Raw genomic sequence first — 19,195 nt, forward strand, 5'->3', positions numbered from 1 at the left:
TGGTTCTCCTATGAGGACAGCCGAAGAATCCTTTTAGGTTCTAGATAGCACCTTTTTTATATGAGTGTGAAGAGCGCACAAGACATAGGGCATATAAGTCGCTTGGAGTTGTGAGGGACAGAAGGGGGAGGGGACGTGGGAGGGAAAGTGTGGGGGAAAGAGACTGGGAGAGAGATGCTGCTGCGTGTGGACTGTAGCTTGCAGCTGCAATTGTGGAAGAGCGAGAAAGCGTGCTCATGTGAGAGAGACTCAGAGACTACTAGAAAGAGAGAGAGGGATATAGTGAGAGAGAGAGAGAGTGAGAGAGAGAGAGAGAGAGACAGACAGAGAGAGAGAGAGAAGGCTGAAGCACAGAGAGTGAAGTAAATAAAGAATGCACGAAAGACAGTAGAGTGGCGCAATGCTTCTCTGTCTACTGTAGATGTACGAATTCGGTTGTGTCTGTGGAGGCAGTGTGATACCAGAACGACACATTTGCTGTCTCATCCACTTGTCTCCTATCAGCTGGATTTACTCAGAAAAGGACATCAATGACCATTGGACCATTTACTTGTTCACAATATTGCAGGCACTAAAGGTGAACTTTTAAGAAGTGCAGTGACAATGCAGGTGAGATTCTCTTGATTATTCTAACACTGTACATGTGTTCAACTGTATGTTGTACTGAAATTAGAGTTTGGTTTGCCAGATTTGAATTTGAGCTTTTGGTTCATGGCATTTCTATCTGTTTATAATTGGGGAAACTGAATATCTACCAGATGCTGAGTTATCTATATTTCATATGTTATGTTTGCGGTAAAAAATATTCAACAGCTTCTGTCTGAAGCCAGTTGATGTGTGGACAGAGGCTGTGCTGTTTAGTTAAATTGAGGTAATAAGCTGTTACTATGCATTTACTTGTAATCTGAGATATATTTGATATGCGCTTCCAGGTAAAAAACAAAACAAAGATGTGCTTTGAAAAGTGAACTTTTATGATTGAGTGTAGAGAACAATGACGTACTGTGTCTCTGTATCGCTCTTCTTTCCCCTCTCTCATACCGTACACACAGATACAGTCACACTCACAATATGTGTTGCTTTTGTTCAGTAAGTCCTGTGCTGCTGGCTCTCCCTAGAGCTGCAGACAGCAGGACAGTTGATGGAGAGACGTGCTCTGGGTGGGATGCCTGTTCATTAGATGAGTGTGATTGAGACCACAGCATATTGACAGGGAGTAGAACAACGAGACTTCTGTACATGGTTAACAAACACAACAAAGATCAACAGAGCAAGCGAGGAGATAGCTATAGATCAACGGATAGCTAGATTAAGGAATAAAGCACTGTTCACAGTGGTCTTCACACATCCTGCAACAGCAAAATAAATTGATAGAGAAAGTAAGAGGTAGATGAGAGGTGTGAAAATAGAAGGCTGGGAAGAGATATGCAGTATGGGGAGTCGTCAGAGATTGAGTAGACTTTGGAGAAGGGAAGAAAGGGTTAAAGGAGGAGAGGGAGTGTGAGAGAGATGAAGGAGTCACTGCTGTGGTCAAGTACAGCTAGGCCATGACAGTGAAGACAGCCCTTGGCTTGGGGGGACATCGAGTAGAAATGGCCAGTCCATTATTCCAGATGAGCGTTTCCTGCTCCAGGGAGGGAGCCCTGACCTAGCCCCTAATCCAGCAGCCTTCCCCACGCCTCGCTTCTCACTCAAGGAGACCGCCACGGCTCTCCTCACACAGTCAAACATATATCCACTGCATGCATGACAAGCACAGGCCTCATGAGCCCCATGGTCAGTCAGCCCTCCTCACCCACCTCCTCACCAAAAGGTTCACCACACACTTCTGCCTACCACTTAGGCATTTTACTTTGCACAGACGCCTGTATATCAGTTTTAATTTGTATCAGGGGCAAGGCATTTGTTCGTCTATTGTTATACTGCTAGTGCACACAAACACTTGCATCTCCTTGGTCTTTTGCATTGGTTTGGAGTTTGTGAGATTTGTTTTGTTGTAAAACTAAAATATTGTGTGCATGAAGTCTAGTAAGTCTGCCAGATCAGAGGCAGAAGGGATGACCAGGGATGGACTCTTGATAAGTACGTGAATTTGACCATTTTCCTGTCTTGCTAAGCATTCGAAATGTAACAAATACTTCTGGGTGTCAGGGAAAATGTATGGAGTAAAAAGTAAAAAAAATTCTTTAGGCAGGTAGTGAAGTAAAAGTAAAAGTTGTCAAATATAAAGTACAGATACCCCAAACAATGACTTAAGTAGTACTTTAAAGGTTTTTTACTTGAGTACTTTACACCACTGGTTATGTGTCATTAAATTATGCAAGTTGAGCTTCCACCTCCCATTATGACCTGTAGAGTAAATTGCTGCTCTTAGTTGAGCTATTTAGTCATGGTGATTGGTCTATAGGCATGGCTCATAATGAACAAAAAAATGCAGCCTCTCTGTCCATGTTGGATTCATTAGCTTCATTCAGCCTGTTGCACACACACATACGTCTGCGTTCGAAGATTGCATGGAGAGAAAAAGCACCTTTGAATGTGCCGTAAAGGTTAAGGGCTCCATTATTCTGTGTGCATTATCTTAAACATGTGAGGTGTGTCACTTAGGCTGGTCCTGCTGGGCCATACTGATAGTTCCCATGGCACTCATCCTCGATGTTAATAAACTGGATGTAATTAGCTTGAAGAATACTGTCAGTCCCTGGAGAACCCTTGATCTGTGTCCCTAACGTAAGATGAAGTGGGAATGCTGCTGCCTGAGGAGCTCCAGCTGCAGTCAATATGAACTGGGCTGGGCTATTTTTACAGTCGGACTCACAATGTTCTTTAACACATTTCCACGTTCACATTTTTTATTGTTGTTCTGTCAGTGTTCCCTCCAATTGCCTTTTTCTTGCTAGATGTCTGTCTCTTGATGTCTTCATGCACAGCAGTCAAGGGGATATTGTGTGGGCGATTGAAAGGGAAAGGTGTGTAGTTGTCAGCTGAAACCAAAATGTGGTTCTGAACATTGAGTACTCTTGGACTATCAGTTTCGAAGACAAGCATAAAAATGTTACGCAATAACAAGATTTAGAAGGAACATTTAGCTTCCATCTTACCTCACATAAAAGGTACCTCTGAAATATGATGGACTATTTGATTACATACAGTCAAGTCCCAAATTATTGGCACCCTTGAGAAAGATGAGCAAAAAAAGACTATATGAAATATATAATACAAATACCGATCTACAGTATTTGAATGCAAAAAAGGGAAAGTTAAATTGTTTTATACTAATGCAAGTGCTAAGAGGAAGAGATTTTATTTAACAAGTAATAAAATAGGGTCTTTAAAGAAAGGTATCAAAATTATTGCCACCCCTGTTTTTAATACTCTAGCACACTCCCCTTGCGAGGATAAGAACACAGCCTTTAAAAATGTTTTTATGATGATTGTAGAACATTTTGGGAGGGATCTTATACCATTCCTTCATACAGAATATTTCCAGATCCTTGATATCCTTCGTCTGCCCTTGTGGACTGCCCTCTTCAATTCAAACCACAGGTGCAACTCAATATTAAGAAGGTGTTCCTAATGTTTGGTAGACTCAGTGTGTATGTATAGATTTTCTTTAATGAATACTACTAACAACAACAGAATAAACACATTTTGGCCAAGGGATCCGTGGAATAAGTTTAGAGGGTGTAATACAATACAATGTCATATTATTAATTTACAATTTTTCACTGATGAATTTGATATCACAAAAAAGTTAGAGAACCCCTGGGCTAGGGGTTAGGGCTTAAGGTTAGGGTTAGGGAAGAGTTAGCTAACAAGCTAACATGCTAAGTAGTTGCAAAGTAGCTCAAAAGTAGTAAGTAGTAAGTAGTACATTTTTTAAACAAAAATAAGTAACCATCCTTTTTCATTTTCACATGTAGCAAGCAAAGTGTTTGTTGTTTCCAATCAACATGGGTAGTAGCTGAGTCAGACAGACAATACAGTTTTCATGCATCTAATTAGCCTATTTCTCAGTTACGCCGGTGGCAACCCTGTCACGACTTGTTCGGGCGGCGTTCGGCGTCACCGGCTTTCTAGCCATCGCCGCTCCATTTCTCATATGTCCATTTGTTTTGTCTTGTTCCATACACACCTGGTTTTCATTCCATAATCACTGCATGTATTTAGTCATCTGTTCCCCTCCATGTCTTTGTGTGTAATTGTTTATTGTTATGTGGATATTGTCAGGCGCCATACTTTTGTTACGTTCCGTGTTTTGGCACGTTTATGTTTTTATGTGCTGTCGTTTTTGGACCGGAATTAAAGTGCGCCTGTTTACTACACTCTGCTCTCCTGCACCTGACTTTGCCTCCCGTACACACCCCTAACAAACCCGCCTCTGCTATCAAGTTCAAAAAAGTTAGGTGAATCAGGTCGGACTCGGATGGAGAGTGAGTGAGTTGTTCAAGATGGATAAACAAAGGCAAGACTAATTGGTGCACAAATACGCCGCAAAAAGCTTTATCTGATCAAGCTCGTGTCAAATTACAGACGATAACCACATCAGCAAAGCTACCACCTTGTTCTCAACTGACCAAACACCATCGCAGGTGGAAGCTAGTAGGCTTAGTCATGCAGCAGCTAGCACTAGAGTCTCCCAGTCCCCAGAGACCTCACTGCCAGGGCCTGGCAATGACAGTGGCCTTGCTTCTCCTCTACTTCCTCCCCTCAAGAATAGTGACAGTTCCTCTAGAGAGAGTACCGGTCCTCCTCTTCTCCCAGGAAACCAAGCTGATGACTGTCAGAGACCCAGCGGCGCTGAGCAACCCCCCTCCCTTCTATGAACACTGGTAAAAGCCTATGAGTGATGAGACTGATATCCCCGACAGCTAGCCCTGAGTACCAATCTGTAATATAAAGAGGCTACCAGCTAAATACTGTATATAGCTATAGATAGGCTAGTAGGCTAGACTGCATTGTTTGCATAATGAAACAAGCCCTAGTAAGCTATTGTTTTGACAGTGGACTGATTTGTATTATTTGGCATTAATAGACTGGTTTTATGCAGCCCAAACTTTCTATCCGTACTGAGAGAGAGTGCAAGGATGGCTGGTAGGCTATAGGCCTACAGGACAGTTGTATATTAAAAAAAATAATCTATTGGGTACTGATTTAGTATGCTGTTGCATCGAAAGTTCATTTTACAATCTGACATTTTAGAATTTTCCACTTTAATTACTGAACAAGTAAATACACTATTGCCATTATTGCCGTAAATACATTATTACATTATAGCATTCGAAATTGCAGCTTTGCGACACCGTAGGCCTATAACTTCGTGAAACATAAAAGTTTGACTTAACATGAGAAAATGACGACCAAATAAATATAAACGTATCCATTCAAGCAAAGCTACAAGATACTTCAAGCACTAGCACCACATAATCTGATATGGGGAGCGCAAACTCCGATTTTGCTCGGGGTCCAGAGAAACTGCGCTACGCCAGTAAGCGTAACATATAATTTGAGTGACACAAATTTACATTTACTATGTTACGTCTAGACTTTGAGACCAGGCTGTTATTTTATATAGTCTTTTTTACTCATTTTTATCAAGAGTGCCAATAATTTTGGATCTGACTGTATATTGCAGTGAAACAAAACAATGTTTCTCACAAATCCCCTAATCAAGCATTGTGATGTGCATAGAATAATAAATATATATTATGTATTTGTATTTTTTATTTAACCTTTATTTAATTAGGCAAGTCAGTTAAGAACAAATTTTTATTTATAATGACGGCCTACCCCGGACGACACTAGGCCAATATTTGCTGTGATACAGCCTGGATTTGCACCAGGGACTGTAGTGATGCCTCTTGCACTGAGATGCAGTGCTTTAGACCGCTGCGCCACTCGGGAGCATGAGAATATGACATGCCTATGACAAATTTCCAGTACAGTGCAACACCAAGTTTCTATTGTCACGTACACAAGTACAGTGAAATGCTTTTCTTGTTTGCTCTTTCCCAACAATGCAGTAATGAATATAAGAAGTACTATAAAAAATAAACACCATACAAAAACCTGTGGGGTACACTGTGTACTTACACTGATTTGGGAAGTATACAGTACATGTCATTTCTTTTGAATACATCATGATTGCCCATTTTGTAGTATATTCAATACCTCAAAAGAGGTTGTCCGTTGATGGGGATTTGTGAGGTGTCGCTAGCAGTGCCCTTCTGCAGAACATACTGTACAGGTAACTGCCAAAATAAAGGAAACACCAACATAAAGTGTCTTAATAGGGCCACCACGAGCCTCCAGAACAGCTTCAATGCACCTTGGCATAGATTCTACAAGTGTCTGGAACTCTATTGAAGGGACGCAACACCATTCTTCCACAAGAAATTCAATAATTTGGGGTTTTGTTGATGATGGTAGAAAACGCTGTCTCGGGCACTGCTCCAGAATCTCCCGTAAGTGTTTAACTGGGTTGACATCTGGTGACTGAGACACACACACAAGCCTGTGTGGAGGCATCTGCTTTCAATAAACTTTGTATCCCTCATTTACTCAAGTGTTTCCTTTATTTTGGCAGTTACCTGAAGGTCATTTTAGGAAACATATAGCTAGACAGCACAGTAGGTCATATGAGTGTTATCATGCAAATCAACTCTGTATGATGTGTTACATAGCAGTGTTTGTAGTTTTCTTTTGAACAGGTTTGATGGTTTACCTTGGTTTATAATGTTCCTGCTTGTTTCTCCAGTAGCATCTCTCAGTCCAGCACATGGGCACCAGGAGCACAAAGTTCACCTAGTAGTGAGGTTTGTCCTGGGCCTCGTCCAGACTACCATGACTGACCTCCTGGCCAACCTGAGTGTTCCATGGGGCACACAGGCGATTGTGAGACCCAACCTGACAGCAGCTGCCCTGGTTGTGCCAGGGTCAGACAAGTCTCTGGCCCCCTTCTGCACCTTCTGCTGCTGTGGCCTGCTGAACCGTACCCTGGCTGTGGTGTTTATGGTCAGTCTGGCCTTCGCCATAGTGGTGGGCAACGTGGTCACGCTCACCGTCTTCATGCAGACAAGACAGGTCCGCACACCACAGGGATACCTCAAAGGTAAACAAACAAACTCACTGATTCATTCAGAATGAGCTCATTTACTCTCTAGAAATGCTGTTGATTTGGATAGGAGAGAATGGTAGTCACATGTAAGTTGCTTATGTTTACGCACATAGGTGCAATAGATTCTCTGACATGGAAGAACAAGCTTTGGTGTTTTTGACATTGAAAGGTGAAATTCATTTAAATTCAAATTCTGGTTTAATGTTCTGGAGTTGTTCTAAGATTTCTAGAGTCACATGTTTGTTTATGTTGCCTGCTGGTTACATATAATTTTTTAGCAGATACTCTTACCCAGAGTGACTTATAGGAGCAATTATGGTTAAGGGCCTTGCTCAAGCACACATCGATACATTTTTCACCTAGTCAGCTCAGGGATTCGAACCAGAGACTTTTCGGTTACTGGCCCAATGCTCTTAAACGCTAGGCTACCTGCCACCCTGCGTTAGTTATATTGGCAGGATTAATTAAGACAGTCGGTGCTTGTTGATTAACAGAGAACTAAATCAATCTTCAATACTGTTCAGTTACAATCAGGGATTCCTTTGTGCATTGCCTCAAAAGCCGCGAAACCATTTCCACACAGACTGTTGATTTTTCCCCCATGGAATTGAATGTAAAATCAGCTTTTAGAACACAGGGATTTGTACCGTATGTGGTTGAGTGTGAACTGTGAATGACCTTTCTCTCCTGACAGTCTCTCTGGCCATAGCGGACATGATGGTTGGACTGCTGGTGGTTCCTTTCTCTGTCTACACTGAGATCTCTCTGATGGTGACCAGTTCCCCTCCTGTCTGGTACCAGGGGGGCACTGACCCCTCCATGGGGGGCCTGGTGGGACCCTGGCAGCCCTGCATGCTGATTGGTCCAGTCTTCGCCGGCTGTACATTTGTCTCCATCAGTACTATTTTCCTGATGACGGTAGAGCGCTGTGTGGCCATCTTATGGCCCCTTCATAAGGACCACCTGGTGACACGGAGACGTACCCTGTTTCTCATCCTCTTCTCCTGGGCAGGCAGTTTCCTCCTGGCCCTGGCCCCCCTCATCCTCAGCAACAACTTCACACTGGAGTACAGTGAGTGCAGCCGGATGTGTAACTACGTCCCCCTGTGGGATGGAGTCACGCTGCCCTCTGACGCCAACATCCTCCTGCTGTTCCCTGTGTTTGACTTCACGCTGCTGGGCGGCACCCTGGTATTCAACATCCTGTCCTTCACCAGCATCCGCCACTACACACGCAAACGTAAGCTCATGTCAGAGGGGAATGTAGGGGTCGAGGGAGGGGGAGGCGGCTGCCAACATAGACCCTCCTTCTCTGACATCAAGGCTGCCAAGACGATCAGCATTCTGACGTTTGCCTTTACGGCTTCCTTCACCCCCATCGCTGTGTTTGTGCTGGGCAACGTGGTGGGCTTCACCTGGTGCAACTTCTCCTTCGTAGCCTTCTGGATACTGACTGGGAACAGCTGCTGTAATGTGATAATATACAGCGTGAGAGACCAGCGCTTCAAGAAAGGAGTGACTCTGCTTTTTCAGAGGGAGCACTCACCTTCCCACGGGGAGAAAGGCGGAGCTACACCACCCCCACTCACCTTGTGACTACACCCCAAACCCCACCTCCTCTATTTTGAAAAGACAACCAGTGCCCTTTTCTTTAACTTTACTATGGAGAGAGGGATTTAATCGGCATTTAACTTCAGGTAAAACAACAACAAAAAAGACACAATTATGGAAAATTAATTGTTTCCATTTTTTTTCACTGTGTCTAAATAATGAAACATAACTGTAGCTAACCTATGCGGTATCTAGTAGTTGCCAGTTATTCCCAGCATCATTTAAATCATATGACTCAAGCTGTCTCATTGGACTAGGTGAGATATCTGTGGGGGATATCTTAATAACATGCACTTTATCATAGAGTTGTAAGTAATGTATGGTTTTCATTTGTTTTGTGACTATCCAGAAACGTGTTAATTTTGCACAATTTTCTCTATAATAGCTTTTATTTTTGCTATAATACCATTATATTCATGAGGATGGCCTAATCAAATGTGAGTGAATGAAATGAATCTAAATCAAGAGTGATGTTGATTTTTTATAAAGTTATGGGCAAATCCACAGGTCCCTGATCTGTACTACACATAAATGCATAATTATGGATATGAATGTCATTCTCTTCACGGTGATGTATCCTGAATAGGTTCACAAAGGTTTACATATGCAATATCCTCTTTTGCATATTTGAGTATTATTCTACACACTGGATATTATTTTAATGAGCTCTGCCCCCAAACAAGACCAAATGAAATCTGAACCAATCATAGATGTCTTTGTTTCATAAGTTTGGACATCAAAGTACAGCAGAGTACAGTAGAGTACAATACAACACAGTAGAGTTCTGTACAGTACAGTAGAGTACAACACAGTAGAGTTCTGTACAGTACAGTAGAGTACAATACAACACAGTAGAGTACAATACAGCACAGTAGAGTAGAAATCAGTACAGTAGAGTTCTGTACAGTACAGTAGAGTACAATACAACACAGTAGAGTAGAAATCAGTACAGTAGAGTAGAAATCAGTACAGTAGAGTACAATACAGCACAGTAGAGTACAATACAACACAGTAGAGTATAAATCAGTACAGTAGAGTTCTGTACAGTACAGTAGAGTACAATACAATACAACACAGTAGAGTAGAGTACAATACAGCACAGTAGAGTAGAAATCAGTACAGTAGAGTACAAAGAGTACATTACAACACAGTAGAGTAGAAATCAGTACAGTAGAGTAGAAATCAGTACAGTAGAGTTCTGTACAGCACAGTAGAGTACAATACAACACAGTAGAGAACAATACAACACAGTAGAGTTCTGTACAGTACAGTAGAGTACAACACAGTAGAGTTCTGTACAGTACAGTAGAGTACAATACAACACAGTAGAGTACAATACAGCACAGTAGAGTAGAAATCAGTACAGTAGAGTTCTGTACAGTACAGTAGAGTACAATACAGCACAGTAGAGTACAATACAACACAGTAGAGTAGAAATCAGTACAGTAGAGTTCTGTACAGTACATTATAGTGTACTCAACTCTAGTGTGCCCTACTGTGTACTGTACTAAACTCTACTCTACTGTACAGTACTGTACTAAACTATACTTTTCTTTACTGTATGGTACTGTACTGTACTGTGCTGTGCTGTGCTGTGCTGTGCTGTCCAAACTTGTGAACCCAACTGTGATTTGTGACTACTATTTCAAGGCACAAGGCAATGTTTCATAAACTTACAGAAGGCAGAAACATTTCTCCAAAACAAAATATGTGTTTGATATTAGTTGGCAGGTGTCATTTCTTCAACATTATTGTGTTTTGATGTATTTATGATACCTTTTTAAGACTTTTTCTGGTAGTTTTCAAAGACCCCTTTTCCAGAAAATCAAAGCACTTGCTTATTCCTAATTTCTAGGATGGAAAATTGTAAAAAAAAATATACACTGCTCAAAAAAATAAAGGGAACACTAAAATAACACATCCTAGATCTGAATGAATGAAATATTCTTATTAAATACTTTTTTCTTTACATAGTTGAATGTGCTGACAACAAAATCACACAAAAATGATCAATGGAAGTCAAATTTCTCAACCCATGGAGGTCTGGATTTGGAGTCACACTCAAAATTCAAGTGGAAAACCACACTACAGGCTGATCCAACTTTGATGTAATGTCCTTAAAACAAGTCAAAATGAGGCTCAGTAGTGTGTGTGGCCTCCACGTGCCTGTATGACCTCCCCACAATGCCTGGGCATGCTCCTGATGAGGTGGCGGATGGTCTCCTGAGGGATCTCCTCCCAGACCTGGAATAAAGCATCCGCCAACTCCTGGACAGTCTGTGGTACAACGTGGCGTTGGTGGATGGAGCGAGACATGATGTCCCAGATGTGCTCAATTGGATTCAGGTCTGGGGAACGGGCGGGCCAGTCCATAGCATCAATGCCTTCCTCTTGCAGGAACTGCTGACACACTCCAGCCACATGAGGTCTAGTATTGTCTTGCATTAGGAGGAACCCAGGGCCAACCGCACCAGCATATGGTCTCACAAGGGGTCTGAGGATCTCATCTCGGTACCTAATGGCAGTCAGGCTACCTCTGGCGAGCACATGGAGGGCTGTGCGGCCCCCCAAAGAAATGCCACCCCACACCATGACTGACCCACCGCCAAACCGGTCATGCTGGAGGATGTTGCAGGCAGCAGAACGTTCTCCACGGCGTCTCCAGACTCTGTCACGTCTGTCACATGTGCTCATGTGCTCAGTGTGAACCTGCTTTCATCTGTGAAGAGCACAGGGCGCCAGTGGCGAATTTGCCAATCTTGGTGTTCTCTGGCAAATGCCAAACGTCCTGCACGGTGTTGGGCTGTAAGCACAACCCCCATCTGTGGACGTCGGGCCCTCATACCACCCTCATGTAGTCTGTTTCTGACCGTTTGAGCAGACACATGCACATTTGTGGCCTGCTGGAGGTCATTTTGCAGGGCTCTGGCAGTGCTCCACCTGCTCCTCCTTGCACAAAGGCGGAGGTAGCGGTCCTGCTGCTGGGTTGTTGCCCTCCTACGGCCTCCTCCACGTCTCCTGATGTACTGGCCTGTCTCCTGGTAGCGCCTCCATGCTCTGGACGCTACGCTGACAGACACAGCAAATCTTCTTGCCACAGCTCGCATTGATGTGCCATCCTGGATGAGCTGCACTACCTGAGCCACTTGTGTGGGTTGTGGACTCCGTCTCATGCTACCACTAGAGTGAAAGCACCGCCAGCATTCAAAAGTGACCAAAACATCCGCCAGGAAGCATAGGAACTGAGAAGTGGTCTGTGGTCACCACCTGCAGAACCACTCCTTTATTGGGGGTGTCTTGCTAATTGCCTATAATTTCCACCTTTTGTCTATTCCATTTGCACAACAGCATGTGAAATTTATTGTCAATCAGTGTTGCTTCCTAAGTGGACAGTTTGATTTCACAGAAGTGTGATTGACTTGGAGTTACATTGTGTTGTTTAAGTGTTCCCTTTATTTTTTTGAGCAGTGTATATAGACTCTTAGCTTCCATTTGACAGCCAGTTTGATGTGCTCCTATGACCTTTACAAGTTGGTGTTCATAGGTCCTTTTACATGAAAATGACCTTGTTCATCTCATGGATGCCAGTGTACACAAGGAAAAATGTATCTGAATGGTACAACAAGCAAGAATGAATACGAAACATAAATGAAACATTTATAAATTCACTGAAATAGACATAACGATTCAGATGCCTTATCTTATGTTTTGAGTGTGAATGACCCACAAAGACCAAATTCTCTGTTTAATCTGTTCTGTTTGGCGGCTGTAAAGGTACACCATTAGAGGGGCTACATTTACCTCTGAATATTCTCATTAAATACCATTATATGTTGAGTATAAAATTATTATTATTCAAGGAAAAACATGTTCCAGATATTTACAGCACTTATACAATGTTGATCGAATAAATGCTAATCAACTTACTTAAATTCAAATAATATCTAACTTGAAATTACATGACTTAAAGTAAACATTTTTTAGCATTTTCAATAAACATCACCAAAAGAAATCAGGATAATTTGCATATGATCAGTACTAAATAGCTGTTTGGTACATTTTGTCACAGTGGCAATGATAATATTTCATGAAAATAAAATATCTGTTTTGAAATATTTTACAAGCTTAGAGACTTTGGTTTATGTGAACATTGCTGTGTCAATATTTAAGCACTGTACAGAACTTTATCAGTATTGCATTATTCATCAGATGACGTCAGATTTTGTCATAAATGCATTTGGAAACAGTTCATTTGTGAGTTTTTAATGGTGTTCACTCATGAGAGTAATGTGTTCAGACAGTGCTAAATGTCTTTCTCTGCTCTAAAATTCACCGCTTCAGCAGTTACACAAGCAACACTAGAACCAACCATTTTCATCTTTTGCCCCCATCAGGATCCAACTTCCTTCCATTTGAGAAACGTTAGTGGAGAAGGGAACATCCTGCTAGCTGTGGTCAACAAGCCACTGGATGTCTCAGGAGTCCTGACAATGTCTACAACGTGATCTCTCACACATGAGTCATGTCATAGTTTACAAATGTGGCATAAAAAAAAGTAGATAAAAAAAAAATATATACAATAGATTTTTATCTACTATCACTATTTATGTACGACCATGCCATCTTCCTGACAACAGATCACCAAATGGTAGACCTAGTAAATGTGCATATAATCAGGAAGCTACTCCTCACTCCCATGTGCTGACCTCACAAACTATGTCAGCAACAGGGTTATTATGGCGACAAAACAATTGTATATATATTTGTTTACCTTTATTTAACTAGGCACGTCAGTTAAGAACAAATTCTTATTTACAATGACGACCTACCATGGTCCCCTAACCCAGACAACGCTGGGCCAATTGTGCACCGCCCTATGAGACTCCCGATCATGGCCGGTTGTGATACAGCCCAGGATTGAACCAGGGTCTTCAGTGACACCTCTAGCACTGAGAAGCAATGCCCTAGACCACTGCGCCACCCGGGAGCCCAATAAATAGGCCATGATTGGCACCAGGCCCATCACTGAGCAGTGAATTGCTTGTTTGTTGAGAGAAATGCTCTTTGCTGAATATGGAACATGTCAGATGCATGCCCCGTACAGCCGTGCTTCATCTTATCCCCCCGGTTGACAGAGAGGGGGTTTGGATATCACATTCACTCCTCATAAGAGAAATCTGGAGATGCTGCAAGGAAGCATTAGATGGAAATGGATGGGGAGAGGCTAGTATGTCAGAGCAGAGGTCTGGCTGGCAGAGATGTGATAAAAGCATATTCCTCCTACAGCACTACCATGACATAAATGATCTGACATGGCTGGTCATGTGACACAAGGCAAGGCTAAGGAGAACACTGGACTGTCAAAAGAACCACTTACTGGGAGAGAGAGAGATGGGGAAGAGGGAGAAAGAGAGGAGAGAGAGCGAGACAGAGGCATGATTAAAATATGCTGCTGTGTGTTGTTCATTTCACAATCTAAAAGTGGACCTAGAATTTGGGTTGTATCATTACGGCACAACTAACAGTCTGACAAGTGTTCGTAGGTCTATGTTTGCATACTGTATATACCCAGCGCTTTGACTCCTTGGCCACCAGAATGACAGCACTGTTGATTTCCCCAGGCATTTTGGACACTGACAACCCATCTGTGGTTCATCTAATTAGGGTTTGAGATGACAAGAAATCCTTTTTGTGCTTAGGAAATCTTGAAAGTTACTGGCTAATTGCATCCTTAAACTGCCCCTGCAGACATCTGCCACCCAACCAGCTCTAAACCATTTTTCCCTTTCAGCTGAAAGGTAGTCATTAATGAGAGGATGTTCTCAGCTCATGGTTAAAGTTCCTACTGCCTAATTGCCAATCTCAAATAGTTGGCACCAAATCTGCTGCCAGATAAAGATGAGAAATCAAATTATGTGTTTCACTTCAGGCAATGTTGTGGGGTAACTTGACAGGTTGCATATTTTTCCAGTAACAACGAGCAACTCAAGTAAACAAGGTGCTACTTTAAATGTTTAACCTGCCAAGTGATTCACAGACACATTTTAGGCTTAAGAAATACACACATGGTAATCATTGTACTGAATTTCAAATCTCTGGTAGCAAAAGCTATTATGTTTTGGTTCCTTTTGATGTTTTTCATTTTCATGGTCTATTGGTGTGCTGGTGAGGGACAGAAACAGAGTCCTTGTAGGCATCTTAGCAACATTGTGTTGTGTTACATTAGAGTTGGTTCAGCCATTACACACAGGTGGGAAATCAGACAACTGCAACTTTCCTTGCGGCTACACTTTTATGGAAAAATAGATGATTTAGCCTGCTTGCTCTCGCTGTGTGACTAGCCAGTCTGAGGTTAGTGAATCGCTTAGTGAATTCACATCGCTTAGTGAAATTGTAAGGTCAAAAACTTTGCAAGACATGAGTTTAATTAAGTTTCATTAAAAACATTTTACCTTCTTGAAATTGTGTATTAGGCATTGGATATGATTTTAAGCTTGTCTTCTACCAAAAGATAAAGGTTGAAACGCAGATTGACTAAAGCATTTTCTAAGTGCTTAAAAAGTGTTTTAGCCCCATTGCAATTATCATATTTGTAGCAACTCTGAATAGGCAGGCTGGCATTAATCCCTCCTGTTACTCGAGTGAAGTTCTGATGCAAGGTGCCTGAGGGAAGCTCCTATCATTACCACCCAGGTAAATAGGACCCAGACAATTAACAGGAAGAACATTGTGTCAGCTACTGATAGCGCTCTTGGAACAACCTCAACAAACCTCCGTCAAATATCACCATTCATTCCTGTATTATTTTTATTTTAAAGGACACAAAGATGCTTTCCTCTAAACAAACAAAATTAAATTTGCCAGTAAAAAAAAAAGAGACCTTAAGGCATTTGTTATTCACAGAGAGATTTGAATATGTTTACGACACGTGCATGGAGCCAGCCAGTGTATTTTAGTCACAGTTTGGAGAGCTGTCACAGGTTTGTTCTCTGAAGGTGGGGTGATTCACCATACAGGCCATTCAACGATCAGAGGCTCCGTTGATAAAGACAAAGATCGACTCACTATATGTAAAATATTCATCCACCCTCAGCACCCTTGTGATGTGGAATCCATGTGGAAAATACATTGGATTTGAAAAAAGGTCAACGTAAATGGTTGTTTTGAGGGTGTATTTTCACAACAGGATTATGTCATCATTGTAACCACATTCCAACATATTTTACACAAGGTTTGTCTATGTTGAATTTGCACCTTTAAAACAACATCGTATCTTCTCCCATCCAGGGTTTTAACCAAGCCCAGCCCTGCTTAGCTATGATATCAGTCAGACTATTACCAATGTGCTATCGTGAGAATGATAGATCTTCACTTAAAAACAAAACAGATTCACTGTTGTTATCGAAGTCATTCCTAAAGGTAGGTTTAACAGAGACAAATGAAATGTGATCATACTTTACCAGTCATAACATCATTGATGCTATTGAGGCTTATATAGCATTTTCAAAGTCATCAACAGCTATTGTTTCAAATCAACCCAGAATTCAACTCAAAATAGGCAATACAATAGGCCTAGGGTTTCTAGGATTTCAAATGTAATGATATTGTCACGATCGTCTAAATGAGTGGACCAAGGCGCAGCATACATAGAGTTCCACATGTTTATTTAAATGAAACTCACCAACAAAACAATAAACAGCAACCGAAACGTGATGTCTGGAGTGCTCACAGGCACTACACAAAAAAACAAGATCCCACAAAGGTGGGAAAAGGCTGCCTAAATATGATCCCCAATCAGAGACAACGATAGACAGCTGCCTCTGATTGGGAACCATACCAGGCCAACAAAGAAATAGAAAACATAGATTGCCCACCCTAATCACACCCTGACCTAACCAAATAGAGAATTAAAAGGATCTCTAAGGTCAGGGCGTGACAGTTATTTAGTGACATTGAATTGTGTTTGGTTGTCAATGCAACCAAATATCAACATTTGACGGAGATGTGTCTTCTGCTTGGATAATTCCATCTGTTCCACTGACTTAGTCTAGTTTTAATTCCAGTTTGTCTACAAATTAATCATTTAAATATTAGATTCACGTCTCCAAAAATTGAAGTTAAAGAATTGCACTAAATCATATCAAACTTTATTTAAAGTGCATTTAAAGTTTGATTTGATTTAGTACTATTCTTTCATTTTGATTCTTGGTTGAGACGGAGACGTGAATCCAACATATAAATTATTCATTTTTAGACAAACTGGAATAAAAGACAGAAAGTATTCAGATCCCTTGACTTTTTCCACATTTTGTTATGTTTACAGCCTTATTCTAAAATTGATTAAATTGTTTTTTTCCTCATCAATCTACACACAATACCTCATAATGACGAAGCAAAAACAGGTTTAAATTATTTTTTGCAAAGTTATTACAAATAAAAAACTGAAATATCACATTTACAAGTATGTAGACCCTTAACTCAGTACTTTGTTGAAGCACATTTGACAGCGATTACAGCCTAGAGTCTTCTTGGGTATGACGCTACAAGCTTGGCATACCTGTATTTGGGGAGTTTCACCCATTGTTCTCTGCATATCCTCTTAAGCTCTGTCAGGTTGGATGGAGAGCATTGCTGCACAGCTATTTTCAGGTCTCTCCAGAGATGTTTGATCGGGTTCAAGTACGGGCTCTGGCTGGGCCACTCAAGGACATTCAGAGACTTGTCCCGAAGCCACTCCTGCGTTGTCTTGGCTGTGTCCATAGGGTCGTTGTCCTGTGGCAGAGTTGTAAAGTACTTAAGTAAAAATACTTTCAAGTACTACTTAAGTAGTTTTTTTGGGGTATCTGTACTTTACTATTTATATTTTTGTCAACTTTTACTTTTTCTTCACTACATTCCTAAAGAAAATGATGTACTTTTTACTCCATACAGTTTCCCTGGCACCCAAAAGTACTCGTTACATTTTAAATGCTTAGCAGGCCAGGAAAATGGTCCAATTCACACACTTATCAAGAGAACATCCCTGGTCTTCCCTACTACCTGATCTTGCAGATTCACTAAATACAAATGCTTCAATTGTAAATTATATCTGAGTGTTGGAGTGTGCCCCTGGCTATCCGTCAATAAAAAAAGCAAGAGAATTGTGCCGTCTGGTTTGCTTAATATAAAGAATTTGAAATGATTTATACTTTTACTTTTGATATTAAGTACATTTTAGCAATTACATTTACTTTTGATACTTAAGAATATTTAAAACCAAATACTTTTAGACTTTTACTCAAGTAGTGTTTTACTGGGTGACTTTCACTTTTACTTGAGCCATTTTCTATTAAGGCATCTTTACTTTTACTCAAGAATGACAATTGGGTACTTTTACCACCACTGCCTGTTAGAAGGTGAACCTTTGTCCCCAGTCTGTGGTCCTGAGCACTCTGGAGCAGGTTTTTATGAAGGATCTTTCTGTACTTTGCTCCATTCATCTTTCCCTCAATCCTGACTTGTTTCCCAGTCCCTGTTGCGGAAAAACATCCCCACAGCATGATGCTGCCGCAACCATGCTTCACAATAGGGATGGTGCCAGGTTTCCTCCAGACGTGATGCTTGGCATTCAGGCGAAAGAGTTCAATCTTGGTTTCATCAGACCAGAGAATGTTGTTTCTCATGGTCTGAGAGTCTTTAGGTGTCTTTTGGCAAACTCCAAGTGGGCTGTCATGTGCCTTTTACTGAGGAGTGGCTTCCGTCTGGCCACTCTACCATAAAGGCCTGATTGGTGGAGCGCTGCAGAGATGGTTGTCCTTTTGGAAGCTTCTCCCATCTCAAGAGAGGAACTCTGGAGCTCTGTCAGAGTGACCATCGGGTTCTTGGTCATCTCCCTGACAAAGGCCCTTCTCCCCAGATTGCTCAGTTTGGCCAGGCGGCCAGCGCTAGGAAGAGTCTTGCTGGTTCTAAACTTTTTCCATTTAAGAGTGATGGAGGTCACTGTGTTCTTTGGGACCTTCAATGCTGCAGAAATGTTTTGGTACCCTTCCCAAGATCTGTGCCTCAACACAATCCTGTCTTGGAGCTCTATGGACAATTCCGTCAACCTCATGGATTGGTTTTTCCTCTGACATGCACTGTCAACTGTGGGACCTTATATAAACAGGTGTGTACCTTCCCAAATCATGTCCAATCAATTGAATTTACCAAAGGTGGACTCCAATCAACTTGAAGAAACATCTCAAGGATGATCAATGGAAACAGGATGCACCTCAATTTTGAGTCTCAGTGCAAAGGGTCCAAAAACGTATGTAAATAGGTTTTTATTTTTTATACATTTGCAACAATTTCTAAAAACCTGTTTTTGCTTTGTCATTATGGGTTATTGTGTGTAAATTGACGAGGAAAAATATTAATTTTATCCATTTTAAAATAAGGCTGTAACGTAACAAAATTTGGAGAAAGGGAAGGGGTCTGAATACTTTCCGA

General features: G+C 41.4%; 1 protein-coding gene across 1 annotated transcript; it reads left to right on the top strand.

Annotated features, from left to right (window-relative positions):
- The first annotated feature begins 256 nt into the window (after window positions 1–256).
- Window positions 257–12,928, top strand: LOC139563215 (trace amine-associated receptor 13c-like). Its single transcript, XM_071381606.1, has 3 exons — window positions 257–609; window positions 6,758–7,111; window positions 7,812–12,928. Exons 2-3 carry the CDS (start codon window positions 6,844–6,846, stop codon window positions 8,711–8,713), a joined length of 1,170 nt encoding a protein of 389 aa, XP_071237707.1. The 5' UTR covers window positions 257–609; window positions 6,758–6,843; the 3' UTR covers window positions 8,714–12,928.
- Window positions 12,929–19,195: the final 6,267 nt, after the last annotated feature.

The sequence above is a fragment of the Salvelinus alpinus genome, chromosome 33 (assembly GCF_045679555.1).
Source record: "Salvelinus alpinus chromosome 33, SLU_Salpinus.1, whole genome shotgun sequence".
Classification (NCBI taxonomy): Eukaryota; Metazoa; Chordata; class Actinopteri; order Salmoniformes; family Salmonidae; genus Salvelinus; species Salvelinus alpinus.

Coding starts and splice junctions, on each gene's coding strand:
- LOC139563215 (XM_071381606.1), top strand. CDS start 6,844: ATGACTGACCTCCTGGCCAACCTGAGTGTTCCATGGGGCACACAGGCG. Junction 7,112..7,811: donor ACCACAGGGATACCTCAAAG/GTAAACAAACAA, acceptor CTCTCCTGACAG/TCTCTCTGGCCATAGCGGAC.